The following is a 21433-nucleotide window of genomic DNA, read 5'->3' on the forward strand; positions in this document are numbered from 1 at the left end:
TAGAAAATAATTCATAAGCATTTTTTTATAAAAATTAAGAGAAAATTTTCAAACTAAATCAATTGGATATTAGTATTCGAATGAACCTTACTTTTGTTGAATAATTTTAAATACTGAAAAATTTCGATTTAAAGGATCAACATAGATTTACGACTTCAATGGAGCGAAAACTCTTATAAAAAAATATTATCAGTGAAATCAGTGAGTGAGTATCAGTGAAATTTTGGTAGTGAAAAGGTAGATTAGCAAATTGCCTCTAATTAATTAATTGAAAATTAAAATAAGCCATTTTAATTCAACAAAAAATATTTTAAATTTATTCCAAAAGAGAGTTAAAAGGACAAATCGCATATATGCATATTATAACAAAATTTAAAAAAAAAAATAAGAGTTCTTCCTATTTTTGAGTTAAAAAACAATATTTGAGTATTTTCTAAATTTTCAAAATCATTAAAACATATAAGTTGATAAATTTTTCAAAATAATGATCATTAAAATACATCGCCGAAATTAACAAACGCACTTTGGTCAATTCATTGTCAATAAAAAGATAAGTCGGATGTTAAGTAATTATTGTTTTGATAATTTTTGTTTGAAACATGATCTCTAAACTCTTCTTAATTTCTGATGTGTTATGTCGGAAAATCGCCGGAGAAATAAAACACGTCTTTTATAGCCGCCGCTCTCTAGCGGAAGATACTTTGACAGAAGGAAGATATTTGTGGGTAAGGCTAGTTCAAGACGTTACATCCTCCCCGACTTATTTTTCAAAGACTATTTTTTTTTTTAACTAAGTTTTACATTTAAGGGGAGAAGGCAAAGTCACATATTTGTCTAATAGACTTGTTCGGTTCTTCTAAATTATTTTAAGTTTATGTTCCTAATAGCTTTTCCTTCGTTCAGAAACCTCTGAATTTTTCGACAAATATTAGAACTTCGAATTCGTTCTTAGAGCCATTCTAACAAAAGACATATTTGACTCTTTCTGTTAGTCCTAAGAAATCGATACTTTTTTGAATTGCAGTATAATGGCTCAGTTCCTCAGTTTTTGTTTTAAAGTCTTTGTAGCAATTTTGAAAAAAAAAACCTTTTTGGACATTTATAGTTCAATCGTAGTGTGATATAAAATTCAACCATAGCTCTTTTGTCTTTTCTTTATGTTATGTTTTTGCCGGTTGAACGATGACTCCTAGGTTTTGCGGGCACAACACTTTATCTTTATTGTATCCATCCGAAATCTGAAACATTGTTCCATGTTTTTTAGCATCTAGCAAGACATATGATAAACATAAATTATAAAAGAAAACTTGAAAAAAAAATTGGAGAATAAGTTTCTTATAATAAAAAATATTTTTTTATAATCTTTAAATAATGAACTTGAAAAAATGTAAGAAAATAGCAAGAAAACATCACAAACAACCTTTCTTCACATTTAATTTAAAATTGTGGTTACCTTTTATAAAGTCTTAATATTCTTCAATCTTCATTATATCAACATTTTGAAAGCTTCACAAAAAAATTCAAACATTTTCTTACAATTTCTTATTTAAACTTGATTATCCCAAAAATTGCATTTATGTGACTTACCTTATTAACTCTTCAAATAAATTCCTATTTGTTAAAAAAATATAATGTCTTAATATTAAAAGACAACAAAAAATTCAAGTATTAAAAAACTTACCACTCGAAACGTTCTCCCTTGACTCTCTTAACACGCCACAATGTCCTTTTTTTCCATTTCGTCACCAGTTTAGTCAACCATTTAAATATTTTACTAAATCACATAATAGTGAAAAAAAATAATAAAAATAAGTAGGAAATAAAAATAATGTAAGAACTTACTTTGTGTACATTTTAAGAAACCAGAATCCACACACAAACGAGTAAAGCACATTATTTGCACAAGGTTGTCTTATGTCTGGTTTCAGTATGAGACGAGGTATTGTCTGAAGTGCAATAATGGTGAATGAATATTCCTCTCTGCCTTATATACTACTCACTTATGTGAAATCCATAAATACAGAATGTCAACTTTTTTTTCCCTGGCTTCTGGTGCATTGCCTTGCATTTTTTTTTCGAACGTACGTATGATGATAAAATACTTGTATTTTTTTTATTATTATTTTATAATAACTATAAGTGGTACTTTAAATGTAGCCGTAGACGACGACGAAAATGTAAGACGACTTAAACATGAATATCCACTCCCTTCTTACGCGACATGTTATGTAGAGTATGAAAATGTAACAACAACAATTTTTTTTTCTTTCTTTAGAATGTTGCACACAATGTTTGATATGATAGCACACATGCACCAAATTGCATTTGACCCAATTTTGTATCGTCATCGGCATGCTTAACGTTGCGAAATATTTTTTTTCGAGTATTTTTCGAGCGAAGCGCTTAAAAAAAACTTGAAAAAAAAAAAATGTAAAATGCATCGAGGAGACATGTGTGAATATTTAAGTGCTCGAAAAAAAAAGAGGACACAAGACAATTACAAGTATGCTCTAATGATTTTGATGATGATAAGATTCGTACGTTGCTGTCTGAACTGCATTGCGGTGTGAGGTTATATGCACAAAAATAAACCCTTTTTTATTTTTTGATGCGTTCGTCTTCTTTTTTTACACTTTTTTTTTGATTATCGCAAACGTGTCGTTTTCAGAAATTTCCTTTTCATGAATATGTCGAGTACGATTCTTTTGTTTTGCATATTTTTTTTTATTTTCGTCAGAATATGCAGATTTTTGCACATAGAGAGACAAATTAATGCAAATGATGCAAAAATAAAATCCAAGATGCATCTCTTTCTCTCTCATTTGGGTTTCGTTCAAAAAAAAAACACAAAAGAGATGCATTTTTGGTCTGTTTTTGCTTTGTAAAAAAAATGCATTCAAACACACAGACACTTACATCACGCGTCTTACATGTCTCGCGCGTTTTCGGTTAAAGAGGGTACTTTTGTTTGAAATTTTTTTTAATTTTTTTTCGTGAATGTGTGAGTGAAATGTTACATATATGCAAATTATGGTGTCAACCCTCGAGACAAATAAATGCGTAAAAAATGTTTTTTTGATGATGATGATGATGTTGATGAATTTTTTGTGATGGTGTGAGTTTCACTTGAATTTCAAAAGGACTTTGAACTTTTCTACGAAAACAAAAAATTTTTAAACGAAAAATCGTTTAATCTTCTCAAATCACTAATAAAATTGTTCTGGCTATAAAAAATTTTTAACGCGACATGAAACCAATTTTTACCTCAATAAAATTGCATTTTTGGCATCCGTTTACGACGACCATGAACGGTTTAATAACAAAAACCAACATGATCCAGCTTGGCAAAAAATTTCGTGTAAAAATTGGCAGACGGTGCATTTCATCATAATCGGCAGTTGTTGGTGTGCTTGTGTTGTTTTTATGCATTTTTTTGTCGATTTTGGCGAGTTTTTTTTATTGTTTATCATGATAATTTTTCTATCCATGTTACAAACTGTAAACAGAAAAAATTTGTATGGTACACTGTTAATTTTTTTTTTGAAAATAAATTTTTAGGATTTAAAAAAGTTTTAAAGTTAAAATTTTTTTTAAATTTTTAGTTAAAAATTTTAATTAATTAAAAAAATAAATAATTTTAAAAAATATAAAAATTTTATTAAAAAATAAAATTTTTAAAGATATTTTCTTCATAAATTAAAAAAAAAAATTTTTAATTTCCATAATATTTATTTCATAAAAAAAGAAAAAAACTCAGAATTTATACAAAAATTATTTCAAATTTTACTTACTTTTAATTCTTTTTTTTTAATTAATTTTACTTAAAAAAAAATTATAAAAAATAATTAAAATTAATAAATAAAATAAAAAATTAAAATTAAATAAAATTAATTTAAAAAAAAAATTGTTTTTTACCATTTTTTATTGTCATAATTTTTCTTAATAAATTTTTATTTTATTTTATTTTTTATTGAATATTTTTTATTAGGTTTTTTTTTAAATTTTTTTATTTTTGAAAAATATTTTTTATAATTTTTTTAAAAATTTATTAAAATTTAAAAAAAAAATCAAAATTAAATTTTTACTTTTTTTCATTAGCATTTGACAAAATATTTTTTAAAATTAATTTTTTTAACTATATTGAAATTTTTTTTTAAATTAATTTTTTTTTAAGTTTCGCCTTAAGAAACTTAAGCTTCCATAAAAAATCAATTATTTTTAATTAAAAAAAATAAAAAAAATATTTTTAAATAATTGCAAAATCTAAAAAAAAAAATAAAAAAATTGGTAAAAAATTAAACTCACCAAAAAAAATTATTAACAGTGTTCTACATCAGTTAAGCGATACTAACAACAACGCTGATGATGATGCTCCTCCTGATGTTGTTGTTGATGACGACAGAGCATAAAAACAGCTATCGAAACATTTACAGTCTGTGCGTCGTCGACGTCGTCGCTGTCTCTGTCGCCGCTATTGTTAGAATTGAATAGAGGTGAAGAGAGAAAAGTAGCTGACAACAGCAATATTTCACATGTGAATGATCAAAATGGATATTTTTGTTTACCAAAAAAAAAAGCAGCTTGCATCATGCGAACGAGAAGAGTTTTTAAGTCCAATGAATTTTTGAGTGCATTTTTTATCCCTTGTGCAATTTTTTTTTGCTCTCTCTCTCTCTTTAGCTGGTTTTGAATTTGTAACACGAATCTCGTTACCACACGCGTGACGTGACAAAAAATACAATTTTAGCGATTACTCGGAACGCACAAAAAAAGAGCTAAACAAAAACCGTTGTAAATAATAATTATATTAGAAAGAATACGATGCACATATTTTTGTATCGAGGTCATCAAAAGTGACGATTAATTTTTTTTTTTTTTACAACATCTGTAATTTTGCGAATTGCGCATTGCATGAGGCAAATTTATAACAGACGATTTTGTCGCTTTTTTTTTGGTCGCAGTTGAAAAATGGATTTCACTCAAAATTGACAGAATAAATATTGACCAATTGTAATGAAAAATGTAAATTTTTTGTTCGTAGACGATTGAACAACAACAACAACAACGAAAAAAAAAGTTAAAAGTTGGGTGGCAAAAAGACGCAGATGGGGTATAAATTGAATGCATCGAGTCGCTAGACAAGAGATGATAAATGAGCTTACATTGCATTTTTGTGAAAAAACTTTGCAATGTGTAATTTTTTGAAAGGATATAAATTTTGATAAATTGATGGTGAATGATGAGGCAAGAAAAGAAATTGCAAGGAAATTAAGGAGTTTTTTGAGGAACCAAACGAGAAATTTTGTGTTTTTAAAAATTTTGAATTAAATTTATGCAAATTTTCCAAAAATTAAGAGCTATTTAAATATTGATTTTTTTATTCAGAAAGTTACGGTATACGGTTACGGTATTAAATATTTGACAAAGTCTTGAATTTCGAACCCTTGTTCAATACATTTTAGTTCATTTAACAAGTAAGAATTAAAAATTTGAAGCTCTTGAGCTTTTGAACGTGATTCGTTCCATTAAAAGTTAAAAATATTTAAAAATATCAGTTTTGCAAATTTTTATACCGTAACCATAGAAACGGTACATCATTAAAATATTTCCTTATAGTCTTATTTATCTAACTTTACTTGAAATTTAATCTTATTTTTAAACGAAAATCTAAAATCCAAAAATTTTCAAGAACAGTTTAAAAATTTTAAAAAATCCAAAAATTTGAAGTTCAAGCAAAGACTTCATAAAATTCAATAAAATTTTCACGGTACGGTTTTAAAATTCGTTCTTATAGTCTTACGTCTAACCTTAAAATATTCGAAAATCTTAAATTTTGATTTTTTGAACTTTTTAAAGTTACGGTAGAAAAATTCGTATTTTAGAAAAATTTTATTTTTTTAAGCTTGTTAGAACTAAAATTTAAGTTTTTAAGATCTTAGTTAAGAATTTATAAAAATTCAAAAGATAAAACTCAATAAAATATCAACTTTACAAATTTTCATACCGTAACCTTAGATACCTTTTATACCGTTAAAAATTTTCCTTGAAAATTTAAAACTTACTAATTTATAACGGATTTAATTTTTTTAAAATTAAATTTTGAAAATGTATTTCTAAGTTACGGTACTGTACGGTATATGAAGAAAAATTCATAATTTTAATCCCTTATTTCACACATTTTAGTGCGTAAATTTTTATTATCAGAACAAAACTTGAAATGTAAAACCTTTTTATTATTACCATTTTTATATTTTAAATATAATTTGATCTAACTAAAATATCACAAAAATCAATAAAATTTTTAACTTTCGTACCGTAACCGTAGAAACCGTAACTGTTCAAAAGTCTTCTTTATTTCTAAAAAAAATCATTTGAATTTTGAGAACATGAAAAAGTAAAAAAATATAATAATTTTCCGTTGAATGACCAAATTTAAATGAAAATTTCAGTCGAAAAAAATTTTAAAAGTACAAAAATGCAAGTTTGAACCCTTAAACCAACAAAAACCTGCATAAGAAGAAAACTTCCTTTTTACAAAAGTAACAACATCCAGCCAAAACGAAAATGAAAGTCATTGTCGGCACATCGGCAAAAGAAGTGAAATCTTGTAAAAGAGTTTGCTCCACATTTACAACCCGTATACACATTTATCACGAACAATTTGAATCAACGCCAAAATGCATTATAATCCGAAAAACTTTGTCTTCTTGCATTTTCTTTGTTTTTTCCAAGCATTTTAACACATCTCGTCGTACAGAAAACTCGCTCACTTTCACAAAAATCGCTCTTGATACGAAATTTTATTGATTTCCCATATCACGTTGTGTGCACCCTCCGCACATAAAATTGATGTAAAAATTTTTCTTACATTTGGAAAGCCACACACATTGCATCGCACACACATGTCTGTTTCCTTAAAATGCATTTTTCTCCTTATTTTTACTTGTTTGTTTATACCCTAAAGACACCCTTCCTCCAAAAATGTTACACGTACCGACATGTTGTTGTTGTTGCCGAATGCACTCTTATTACATTACACACGATTCATTGCACATCCAAGAACGTTCGGAGTAAACAAGCCCAAAGGAAAACTTCTAACGTACACTAAAGAAATACGATTCCTCGTTTTTTTTTCGTTGTTTTGCTCAAATAAGCTCAATATATGTGAATTTCATAAATAAATAGAAAAAAGGAAGAAAAAAAAAAGACTTTGGCGCATGGCATGTTCAATACATATAATATGCTGTTGATGATGATGATGATAATATTTTATATATAAAAGAGCTTTTTAAAAGAAGTAAATGGAAGACGGAGAAGCAACAGGCAGTTGCCGCAAATATTATACATAGAATAAGCATAATACTCGGAAAAACTTCTTTATTTGAAACTACTGCACTTTTGAAGTAGTTCAAACGGGAGTCAATTATATAAATAAAAAAAAGTCTTTTGTTACACACTTTTGCTGTTATTGCACGCGAAATGTTTACTTTTGTCTTCTTCTGTTTTATTTTATTTTTTTTTTTTTTTTCAATATAAAAAAATTATCTTCTTTGATATTTTTTTAATAAATAAAAAAAAATATAAACAAATATGTTTATAAAAAATAAATTACTGAAAAAGGAGACAAAACATAATTTTTTGTCAAATATTTTTTTCTGTTAGAAATGCAAAAATTTTTATGGAATTAAAAACAAATAATGATGATGAGCATTAAATAAGTTATTGACCTCTGCTCTGTCGTATATTGTCTGTTTAGGTAGTAGTAGCTCTTGCATGAAATTTCAGCATGAAGAGGCACTTTATTGATAAATATTTATTCAGGGACAAGTTGATGAATTTTTGTTTGGCTAAATAAATAATTAAATAGCATTGCAGTCGGATTGAAGTCAAGTTTGACAAATTTTTGTATTTTTTTTATAATTAAATTTGTAATTAATTAATTAAAATTGAAATATTTTTTAAATTTTTTCAATAATTTTAAAGGTTTTTTTATTTATATAATTTTATTCATTATTTTAATTATATATTTTTGACATTTTTATTTTTTAGTTTATTGTTTTAAAAAAATATTTTTCTTAAAATAAAAAAAAATAATTAAAAAAAATTAAATGATTAATTAATTTTAAAAAAATAATAACATTTTTAATTTATTTATTTATTTTTTTTTTTAATATCGAATTTAAATAATTTTAATTCAACAAAAATAAATCGAATATCTTAAATTTTTTTTATTTGAAAATTTTTCCTTTTAAAATTTGCTTAAATATTATTGGTCAAAAAATTTTAAATTAATTTAATTAATATTAAATTGAATAAATTTTTAATAAATTAAATTAAATTTAATGTATATTAAATTATAAATAGTTTAAAATTTTTAGACTAATAATATTTTTTGACATAAAAATAAGTGATTTAAAAAAAGCAAATTTTAAAAAGAAAAATTTTCAAATAAAAAGAAAATTAAAAGGTAATCGGTTTATTTTTGTTGAGTTAAAATTATTTAAAATTCGATATTTAAGTAAAAAAATATATAAATAATTTTTAAATTAAATATTTAACAAAAAATAAATAAATAAATAATTTTTAAATAAAATAATTATAATAAAAATAATAATAATAATTATAATAAAATAAAAATAATTATATTCAATAACTTTAAACTAAATATTTTTCAATAAAAAAAAATTAAAAATTTTCTTATTTTTTTAAATTAATTTTTTAATTTTTTTTATTTTCGGAAAAAGATTTTTTCAAAACAATTTAATTTAATTTATCTAATATTGAACATTTTTGATATTTAATGTAAAATATTAATTAAATGAAAATTTCTTCAATACAAATAATTTTTCTTATTTTAGTAAGAATCCTTATTTTTTTTTACGACGAATCACAAAATATTTCAATTAGCTGAACTAAATAAAAAAACAAAAATTCATCAATTCCCTAAAAAATATCGTTCAAATTTCCAACCAATAAATATTTGGGTTTCCTCAAAAGTTTCTTCGAACAAAAGAAATTAATTAATAAAATTCAAAACAGTTTTACTTCACAAAAACACACAAAACCTGAAAACTGGTATGTTTGATTTGCCTTAACATGATACTTTAATAACAATAACAATAAATTGGCATTATTTGACAAACATACACACACACAGAAGCACAAATGCAAATATAAAATTCTTAATTAAATTAATTACATTGACTTGTACCGAGAGTCGTCGTAGCTGTACGTTATTTATGCTTTCCTCGTGAAATTCTGACGTTTTTTTCACAAATAAAAACAAATTGCATGTTACGAAGGAAGAAAAAGTGCGTGTTGCGTTTTTTGTGTTATTTCTTTAATGTGATGGATTAGTGCCTGCACTTGTCATCATCTCGTGGATGTGTGTCACTTGGTGGCAGCAGGAAAAGATTAAAAGAATGCAAACGCCTCTAATGAGATTAACCTCGTCTTAGCAAATAAAAATACAAAATTATTATTACACCTTGGCATCGCAACATTTTTGCATCGCTAAACACGACCTTAACGAACATAATGTTAATGTTGATACCTTTTGTTGTTTGAACTCCCGTCAAAAGGTACTTAGCGCGTTGTTTACACACCCCAGAAAACTCGGTAGAAGAAATTTTCCGCACTCGCAGAACAAAATGCAAAAAAATATACAAAGTAACATGCAAAAAGTTTTTTTTTTAGTTGTTTAGAATTGTTTTGAATCGTGACTCCCGTACCCTCACAATGTTTTATTATAATTTTATGTATTTGGTAATTAAAACTATGCCCGCGTTGCATTTATCGATTTTTTTCCCTTGCACACGGTAATTAATGTTACGGCGTTGTTTGCGCAAAAATAGGTCTCGAAAGTGCGTTTGAAGACCGTTATGGATGAATTTGTTGGAAATTTTGTTGTTTAGGAAAGTAAAATTAAGAAAAATGTTTCAAGTCTTAAGTTTGAAAATTTTTGATTGAATTAGCAATGAGGCGATTTTCAAATTTCAAACGTAAATATTTTGACTTAATTCTTGGGTTTCTTAATTAAATGTCGAAAAATATAAAAAATCTGAAAAAAAATCCAGTTCATTTGAATTTTTTTAATTTTATGACCTAACACGTAATTTTTGGTACATATGTTTAGATTGATCTTCTGTAATTTGTTGCTTTAGTAAATTACTCCATTGGGTGTTCATGATATTCTCAATAATCATTATAGAAATTTTTTGGTTTGGATGATGAATTCTTCTCTTATTTTAGAACAAGCTATTATAAATTCATTACTCATTGTTTGATCTGAATTAAATTTGGATATTTTAGTTGACCAATCCAATCTGATATATTTTGATCATGTTGCCTCAAGTTTTGTTGATTTTACTGGTAGACTATCGACTACAATTGTAACTTTTGATTAATTGAAAGACTGTGACTCAGGTTTTTCATTGTTCTCTTTTTTCATAATCTGTAAGTTTTTTGAAAAAAAAAAACTATTTTAGACGTGGAAGTTATGGGATTTGAACCTGTTATAAATAATTGTTTAATTATCAGGTTTTTCAGGAAGATAAGGTTTTTCTCAGTCAACTTATTGTTCTTTGATAGATGAAACTCGAGGTTTTAATTTAGCTGAAATTGAAATGAAAAGAAAAAAATATTTTATGTATTGAAATTTTGAGTGATAAAAATTACAATATACTTAACTTAGTTCCAGTTTTTAAGGCTCTGTTTTCAAAATTTTCAAAAATAATTTTTTCGTCTTCTGAAAATAAAAAATAATATTAGATCAATTAATTTAAAAAATTAAAGAAATATGAAAAATATTTGATAATTGGACTACCCTTTGCAAAAATAATAAGAATATTTTTTCAAAAAAGAAAACTTTGAAAATTAGGTCAACCAAATGTTTTTAATTAATGCAGTGATATCTTTTTTTCTTATTTCTCTCAAATAATCCACGCGTAATTAATTCGTTTGATGCACATCTGGAAATTTTCTTGCAAATTTTCTTACTAAAAAAAAACATTTCTTTTTATCTTTCGCAGAGCAAAGCCACGCACTGTCACAATTCCGGGACGCCGTTCGTACACAGAGGAGGAACTCCAAAGTGCATTGCGTGACATTCTTAGTGGCAAATTGGGCACACGACGTGCCGCTGTGATCTATGGCATTCCCCGTTCAACGTTGCGGAACAAAGTGTACAAATTCACGATGGAAAATCGACAGCAACTCCCAAGGCCCGAAGTTGTCTTGCCCCAACTGTTAGGCGACGATGACGACGACAAAGACGAAGATGGCGACGACGACTTGGATCCTCCGGTAATTCGAACGCCATCCGCTTCAGGGGGACTTTCCGAGGAAATTCTCCGACTTTCGGCAAATCCGGCATTAGCTTTGCAACGCTTGTTCATGGAAAAATCGGGCGACGCGTCGCAAGCAACACAATTGCAGCCTCAAGGACAAAAATCACAAACGCCACAACCTCCTGAGCCACCAAAAATTCCGACACCTCAAACGCCGCCAGTGATGCCCTCGTTACTCGATCCGAGTCTCATGTTGCAACTGCAGGGACTCTTGTTGGCTGGCGGAGGTATTGGAGGATTACTTTCGTCAAAACCTGAAGAAATTGCCGCCATACAGAAACTAATTTTGTCACAACAGGAATTATTCAAGGAACAATTGAAGCAAATTCAGCAACAGCCACAGCAGCAAAAGCCCGAACCCCCGAGTTTGAGTAACGGACAAGATTTGAGTCTCTTGCAGAACATGGCATTTATTCAGCAACAGCAACAACAACTGCTCCAAAGCCAATTGCGTAAATCCAGTGGAACGCCGCCATCCGGTAGCGAAATGAACGATAACGACATGCTGTTGCGCATTCCGTCCTACAAGTCTGTCGTTGCCGGTAGCAGTTCAAAGAATGGCGAAGCATCGACACCGCCCGCATTGAGACCCGTCGTACCCGGAAGTCCTCATAATCATCACATGCCAGTTACTTCGCCGCCCATCGGCGGGGTAGGACAACGTGTTCGCATGAAAAGCGAAAGTCAATCGCCTCCTACGCTGTTAGGCGGGCATCATAAGGGCATGCTATCCATAAGTGAGGTTATCGCGAAAAGTATTAACAAAAATTTCCAACAAATGGATCAACATCCAAAAATGCATCAATTGCATCATCATCACCCGGGAGCTCTGGGACTTGACTTGATGGATCCTCGCATGGATCAGTATAAGCGCCCGAGCATTTCGGTGATCAAAAATTTGGGATCTGTCGAGAGATTTGGACAAAGCAGTAGTTTGTCGCCGGGCAGTAATACAGGAACGGGCGGCAAAGGAACGAGACCAAAGCGTGGCAAATATCGTAACTACGATCGTGATAGTTTAGTGGAAGCTGTGAAAGCAGTGCAACGTGGCGAAATGTCAGTTCATCGGGCAGGCAGTTATTATGGCGTGCCGCATTCGACGCTCGAGTACAAAGTCAAGGAACGTCATTTGATGCGCCCCCGTAAACGCGAACCAAAGCCACAGCCGCTAGATGGCACAAGCACGACATCCGCTTCGTCGTCATCCAAACAATCGCAAGATCTCTCTGTGATGCGTGCCCAATTGGAAAGCAAAAAACCCTCGTTACTCGGAAAAACGCCTCCGTTTCCCGCGACATCGCCAAACGGCCTCAAAATGAATCACCCCGGATCGATGTTTGATTCCGCGATGGCGAGTCAACTTCAGTATTCGGCTCCGTTCATGTGGCCCCATCACGCGGGTTTCCCGGGCGGCGCTGCATCCCAATCAGGTCAACAAAGCGCCGGATCTGCTCCTACATTCCCACCGAATGCCGAACACTTATTCGCTCAACACATGATGCAACGGTTCCAGCAGCAGGAAGATAACGCCGCGAGTAACCGAAATGGCGGCGGCTCAAACAGCAGCGGCTCAAAAACTCCCAACAACGGGAGTACAAGTGGCGCAAGTACCCCAGCTTCGGGCAAATCGGCACGAGAACTCGCCGAAAGTATCTACGACGCCAACACAAACGGGTCCTTCCTCGATGGCATTATTCGACACAGTCTCGATAAGAAGCCCGCGGAAATGAATCACGGCGCGTTATTTGATCAACTTGTCAAAAATAGCAATCGCGATGATCATGGTTCGACATTGAATGCTGCGATGGTTGCCGCTACAGCGCTTTTGGGCGGAGGACCGCAATCCGCAACGGCAATGGGCAGAAAACGATCCGGAAGTCCGCTGAGTTTTGCTCAAACGGAAATTAAGCGGGAACGAGCTAGTAGTCCAAATTCCGCGGCATCCGATGACAGCGATAGACCGAGTTCGCGCGAAGCTACGGACTTTACGAAAGACACTGTCGAACAGCTGATCAAGCTGAGACAAGGAATGACGTTGCATGGCGCGAAAGATGACATGAATGGCGGGGGCAATGGTGGCGCCATCTCGAATGATGATGACAACATGCAAAATTCCGATGACATTTCATAGGAAATCCAGTTGCTACAATTACGTGTGCTTATCAGTGTACAAAACAAGAAGAGAAAACATTGAAGAAAGGTGAAAATGTGCAAAATTTCGAATTAAAGTCGCGCGAAAATGAATAAAAAAAGACAAATGACACGCAAGAGACATTCAGAAAAAAATTAAAAAAATATATTTAACTTAGGAAAAATAATAAGAAGAAATGTTTATTCGTACGTTTATTAAGGAATAATAATTAAAAATATCTATAATATAATTATTAATTATTATCATCATTCAACATTGATAGTGATATCACATATATATTATTATATTATACATTTATTAGGTTTATAGACTATTTTTTATTATTACATCGTCATTTTTTTAACAAAATCCATGAAAACTTGTGGATTTTTATATTTTTAAAAAATATCATAATTATTATAATTAATTAATAATTATTAATGAAGAACGTTAATAATATTATATTTTTTGACAATCGACCAATAGGCTCTTTTTGTACCGTAACTACTACTAGGACAAAGAAAAAGGATTATTGTTATACAATTCAACAAAAAAAAATAATACATAATGAATCAAACATCAAACAGAAATCAAGAGGCTTTATAACGTGGATAATTATCAAAAAAAAAAATAAATTTAAAATAATAAAAAAATTGAAACCAGTCACACCTCAAAAACAACACATTCAACAATAGTCATTCACCATCCATCATTACCACCAATAAAATAAAAAAAATATAACTCCCCAACTCCAATAGTCAAACTTTATAAAAACAAACAAAAAAGACATTCAACACACGTCCAGATTATAATAACATATTCTTTTACTATTTTTTATACGAACAAAAAAGTATAACTTTAACTTTAAATATATATCAAAAAAAAAACTAAAACTTTAATCAAAACAAAAAAAAATGTGTATAAAGGAACAACAAGTGAAAATGTGCATTTTCTGAAATAATATCAAAATTATCGTCGTGGCTATATATTTAAAATATATAATAAAAAATAATAATCAAAATTTGTAAAAACATTTAAAAAAATTTAATTAAAAAAAAACGAAAATCAGTGTTTATTAAAATAATATTATTATTAATTAACATAAATAAAAAAGGAAGAACATTAATAATGTGTGTATTCAAAATTAAACTTAAAAAAAAATAACGTAAAAGACCAACATTCCGAAAAAAATACATGAAACTGTCCTTGCTTTTAATTTTACAAAAAATATTAATTTTTATAAAAACAAAAATATTAATCATAAAATATGTGTTTAACGTTTAAAACAAAAAAAATATATTCAGGAGTAGAAACGTAAATTTAAAAAAAAAATATTTAAAAAATCCCAAAAAATAATAAAAAAAAATCTACACGTTCGATGTTCAAAATTAAAAACTTTAGGTAAAAAAAAAGTTATGATATTTAACCTAAATGTTCATAATTATATTAAATATTATATAAAAAAAAAACATTTTTGATCTTTTTGTGCCCAAAAAAACAAAAAAAAAAATATTCCGAAATAAATTTTGGGTCACAAGTAAACCGGGACAGTCTCATGCCCTTTATCTTTAAAAGTATAACAAAAAAAACTTATAAATATATATTATATTAAATATATGTGTGTGTCTTCACGTCGAGTATACCTCATTATATAACAAACAAAAAAAATATAAAAAAATATTTTTAATTTTAAAAAATATTAATTTCAACATTTCAGGACCTCTTTTGGATTATTTTTACAAAAACTAACTTTACATTCCAATAAATGGCATTCAATAAAAAAATATTAGTTTGAAACCTCCACCGGAAAATATATAAACAATACACACATAAAATGCGCATCTGGACATTCTGAACAATAAACTAAAAAAATAATCAAAAGAAATGCTGAAAAAGACTTTATACACAGGAAAAATTTTTTCATTACATTTCGAAGTTATATACTTAATTAAATATATTATATTTTTAGTAGTTGGCGTTGTAGATGAAAAAGAAACATGTTAAAAAAATGTACACTATCTGTGATTCTTATTCCAAAATTTTTGATGTATATTTTCATCACTATTATACTATAAAATATCTTCTTCTTTAATTTTTTTAATTAAAAAAAAATATTTTTCTTGAATTTTACAATCAAAAACGAAAATTTGAAAGTAAAAAATTAAAACATGTTGATGTTTAACATTCTACACATTTTTATATAATTATGATTATTATTGTAAAAAAAAAACTTATAATGTGATGACTATTGATGAACATTTATTAACATATATCTATTATATATATTAACATATATAAAATATATCAAAGGTACTGTTTCTTTAATTCCTTCCTCCTTAACAAAAAACAATTAAACACTTTTCATGCAATCAATTTTTTGTTATAAACTTAAACTAATTAAATTAATTTTATTATTTTTCCTTAAAATTATATTTTTAATAACAAAGAATAATTTTCAAAGAAAATCAATTGAATTATTGTGGTAATGTGCCCCCAATTTTTATTATTTTTTTTTTAATTATAATAATTTTTTTATTAATTTTTTATTAACGTCAAAAAGAAATAATAATCAAATTTATTATATATACACAACATTTCTATACACTAACACACAACATATACATCAACACAACTACAATTTACGTCCATATCCTTGTTCCTTAAATTTCCTTTAAAAATAAAAAAAAACATTATGCGATTAAATAATTTTAATTTTTTTATTAATTATTTTAAAAAAATAATTATTATTAATAATTAATTAATAATTAATAATTAATTAATAATTAATATTATTAATAATTATTATATTATTAATATTATTATATTAATTATTATAATTTAAAATAAATAATAAAAAAAAAATTAAAATTATTTTTTTTCGCAATAATGTTACAACTTCCTTCTCCCCTTTTTTGATAAATGTACCAATCAAATAAGTGGTAAAAAAAATATTCATTATAAAAAATGAAACATAAAGTGCAATTAGAACGATAAAAAACATGATAATATTATCGTCGTATTTCAATATATTTAAAAAAAGAAATTAAAAGAATGAAAAAAAAAACATAGGGAAATATTATTCTATTTACAATATTTTATTGATTGAAAAAAAAATATATAGCAGTTGTAATAAGAAATGTATTTAAACTAAAATAAAATTAAAAAAGTAACATAAAAGAAACCAACACGCAAGAATTGTATAGAAAACATTATAAGGAATGAAACCTTTTTTTCATATAAAATCATCATACTAAACTCTTCGGGGTAAAAAAAAAATATCGTGAAAATAGTTTAAAATTGAATTGGAGAGAAATAAGATTGATTAATAAACAAAAATAAATCCACGAAACATTTTATACACTTTTTTTATTTCTTTGTGAAAAACCTTTATTATTTAAAATATTTTGTCAAAAAAAAAAATAAATATATAAAATTTGTATATTGATATGTAAGTTTAACATTAGAACTCGAATAATGTAAAAAAAAATAATTTTTTTATATATATTATTACAATATTATATAAAACATTAAAAAAATACATTTTTGGCACATTTTTGTTAAATTTATATAAAATAAAAATTAATCAATCAAAATAAAATAAAATGAGAGACGATCCGATGAATGATAGTAATAATAAGGAAAAAAACATAAAAAAGAGAATGATGCTTATTAAACATGATGCCCCTTATAAAAAACATAAAATCAGAAGAAAAACGGGAAATAAACAATATTATCAAATACTTTCTTTCAATATAACTGCTAAATAAACAAAAATACACGAAAATATAAAAAATTTGGCAAAAAATATTGGACACACAAAATTCAACCTGCACTATAAACAAAAAAAAATCATACATCACAAAAAACATACATCACACAATAACAACAACAATTACAACAACAACAACCACAACCACCCTTACAACCAATCAAAGCCTACAGTCGATTGTTACAACAATAGAAACCAACCATAATTACTACAATAGTTACAACATGCAGTTTTCTTATTTTTTTTTTATTATATTTTCGTTGATTTTTATGCCTTTTTATACTTATTATTATTAAAAATAATTAATTAACTATTAAAAAATCATTTTTTAACCTTTTTTCAAGGTTCTTGTTTCAAATTTGCTCAGTTTAAATTTTTTATACATTATTAAAGTATATTGTTTATTGCGCGAAGCATACAATTAAATATCGTTCATTATACATTTATTATATTAATTACATTAAACATACATAAAAAAGTAAAAAAAAATAGTTAAAGCATTTCACAAACACATAAACATTTACAAAACAATAGTATTTAAGAAAGACAAATATTCAGAGTACAATAACCAGGATTTATGGTGAAAGTATTTGAAAACTTACATTAAACACCTTTTTTCTTATAAAAAAAAAACAAAATATATAAAATAAACAATAGGATAAAAATAAGTAACATTCTATGTTTTTTTGCTTCAAGTGAGAGTAATTCAACCAAAAAACAAAATACAAATTCAAATATTACAGTAAAACACACATAGATCTTATAAAATGAAAAAAAAAATAATAATACAAAAAAAACAAAGTAATAGAAATAGAAACAGATTAAAAATAAAAACTTAAAACAATAGAATTTAGTTAATATTATTATATATTAATTAATTAATTAATTATTACAATTGATCATCATTCTCTTTTTTTTTATTAAAAATAAATAAAATATTATGTTTTAAAAAAATTAATTTTAATTTAGTTTTATGATTGGTTCTTTTATGAAAACAAATTTTATTTGTATAGTTATATGTTTTACTTATTTTAAAATAATTAATAAAAATCATACATATTTAATATAAATTAAATATTTTTTTTTATTTATTTAATTTTTTATTGTATGTATATTTTTTTAACTTAATTAATAATTATTTTATTATTATTATTATTATTTATTACTATAAACAATAAAATTGTAATAATTGGTCATGGGTCGTCAGTTAAAAAAAAAATGATAAAAACTACTAAAACACACAAATAGCTGCCTGAAACATTAAACATACATATATAATTATATATAACATCATTTTCAATAAAATAATAAAAAAAAACAATAGTTGTAGTGCATTTATTATTATTTTATCATTTATTTATCATTTTATCATCATAAATGTGATAAAATATAATTTCGTATTAATTTTTAAAACAAAAAAAAAATCAAACATTTAAAAGTGAAGAAAAATAGTAAACTTGATTATACCACCATAAATGTGCCAGACAATTATTATTCATATATATGATTAAAATTATACAAAAAAATGATAAAAATTTGTAAAATGTTCTTTATTTAGAAAGAATGTGTGTTGTATAGTTAAATGTAATTTAAACAAAGAGTATTTTGATCTATACTGCCTTCGTTTTGCTTTATTTTTTTATTTTTCGCAACATTTTTTTTTATTTTTTGAATTAAATTAGATTATCAAGTATTATAATAACATATTTATAATAAAAATAAAAAATAAATATTTTTGGATGCATCAAATTCTTTTAAAATACATAAAAATATGAAAAAATGTATAAACATCTATCAAAAAAAAATCTCAAGGATTATGTTTGTTTCGTAAATATTTTACGCCAAATTCATGCATGAAGAAAAAAAAATCGAGAAAAGGAAATCTTATTATATATAACATACATATATAAAACATAAATGGCCCACTAAAACATGTATTTTGCCTTATCTATTTAAAATTAATGAATATTAATAATAAAAATATTTATTAATAATAAATATTAATTAAAAAATTAAATGTTTATTATTAATAAATAAATTTATTACGACTAAAAAACAACATAAAGGATTGAATAAAAATTTGTAGATAGATGAAAATATTTAAAAAAATAAATAATAATGATAAAAATTGTTGTTTGGCTTTAAAAAATTGTGCTTATTATTGTAATCATAATAATTAAAAAAAAATAATAAAAAAATTAATTAAAATTTATTTGTTACAAAAAAAATTTATTTCAGTAAAATTCAATATACAATCAAAAAACTTAATTTTTTGACTAAAAATAACATACATGTGCACATAAAAAAAAACTAATAATTTAGTAATCAAAATCTTGATCCTATATGAATATAAACATGAAAAAAAAAATACTTAAAGGTTTCAACATTAACTTAAAAAAAACTATAAATGTTTTGTACATACGACACATTAAACCTATATGAATTAGTGTCTAAATTAAAATAAAAATAAATTTCGATGTTCTAAATGTTTGCTGTGTATAAAAAAAAACTTGTAAAACATCTCCAGCGATTGTATATTGAATTTACTAAAAAATCAAAAAATAATTGAAAAGTAAATCAAAATTAATTATTAAAAAAAAATTGGCATGTGATAATTTTTTATTAAAAAAATAATAAAAATTAGGAAAAAATTGTTAATCAAAAATATTATTAATTAATTAATTAATTAAAAAAATAAAATTTTGGTACTATTTTGCGAAAAAAAAAACAATTTTAGTGAAAAAATTTTTATATTACGTAGAAAATATCTAAATGTGATACAGTAATAATTTAAGGATATTGAATATAGTCCGTTTTTTGTAAATCATTTCTTAAAATCTTTGAAGAAACCTATACATAAATTTACTCTTTGATGAAAAAAAAACTAAAACTTTCTAAAAAAAAATATAAAATATAGTGTTTGTGGTCCAACAAATATTAATTATTACTTTTTTTTCTCATTTAATTCCTTAAACTTAATACATCTATATCATATAACATACATACAACAATAAAAACAGGCGATTAACTGACAAAAAAGGAAAAACAACAGGCAAAGCAATAGACCAAAAAAACGTGAAAAACTCACGTTTTATCTTTTAGTTAAAAGATTTATTACAATTAAATAAAAAAATCAAACAACAACATTAACAATAGTAAAAAATAATAATAATAACAATAAATAATAATTAAATAATTTAGTTAAAAAAAAATTTAATTAAATAAAAAATTACATACAATAGAATTTTAAAATAATTTAAAAAAAAGTAATATTAATATGTATAAAAAATGTATGATTTTTAAAATAATTTTTAAATTAATAATATTATATAAAAAAAAACAAAAAAATTGAGTTTACACATAAATGTACAATAGTTAAGCAAATAGTATTTCATGTAATTAAATGTATTGTAAGAGAATGATAAGAAAAAAAATTTAAAAAAATAATCAATCACCAAAATGTTTGTTGTTGTATTCTCTCTTCTGTTTACTACAAACTCTACAAATAAACAATAATAAACATATATTATTAAAGAAAAATACACAAATTGCACACTTTGTTAATTTTTTTTTATAATATTTTCTTGTTTCATTTTTATATATCATATAATTATATATATATATTATAATATATTATATAATTATATAATAATATATATAATATATTTTATATCGTTTATTATATTAATGTTACAACTTTTTTTAATTTTTTATAAAAAAAATATATATGATGTATTTTTTTACTAAGATTTTTTCTCACATTTTAAAAAAATAATAAAAAAAATGTATTGATGTACACGTACTTAGTTTACAACACACACACACACACAGTTGAAAAAAAAATAAAACTTACAATAGCCATAAACAATATATTCAATAATAATCAGTAATTTAAATTATTACATACTTATTACAATTATAACAAAAAAAAAAAAAAAAAAACAAAATATATAATCTTTAAAGTTTTAAAATAAAAAGCTTCAATTAAACAAACAATAGCCCGGTAAATTAAATATTTAATTATTAATAAACATAATAAGTAAACAAACAATATATGATAAACATTATTAAAATTTATGATAAATATTAAATTAAACATAATACAAAACAATAGACAAAACTTAAAAACAACAACAAACATAAAAAAATATGAAGAAATGAAAAAAAACATCTTAATTATCATCT

The 21433-nt window shown here is 25.5% G+C and overlaps 1 protein-coding gene across 4 annotated transcripts in view; it reads left to right on the forward strand.

Moving 5' to 3' along the window:
* Nucleotides 1-13617, forward strand: part of LOC134833893 (mushroom body large-type Kenyon cell-specific protein 1) — a 74936-nt gene extending 61319 nt beyond the window's left edge. For all 4 annotated transcript variants that reach the window (XM_063848381.1, XM_063848377.1, XM_063848378.1 and 1 more), the window contains one exon: nt 11031-13617. In XM_063848381.1, coding sequence (XP_063704451.1) covers nt 11031-13479 — 2449 coding nt within the window. In that variant the 3' untranslated portion in view covers nt 13480-13617. The remainder of the gene's footprint in view (nt 1-11030) is intronic.
* The last annotated feature ends 7816 nt before the right edge of the window (nt 13618-21433 follow it).

Source organism: Culicoides brevitarsis, chromosome 3, assembly GCF_036172545.1.
Source record: "Culicoides brevitarsis isolate CSIRO-B50_1 chromosome 3, AGI_CSIRO_Cbre_v1, whole genome shotgun sequence".
NCBI classification, from domain to species: Eukaryota; Metazoa; Arthropoda; class Insecta; order Diptera; family Ceratopogonidae; genus Culicoides; species Culicoides brevitarsis.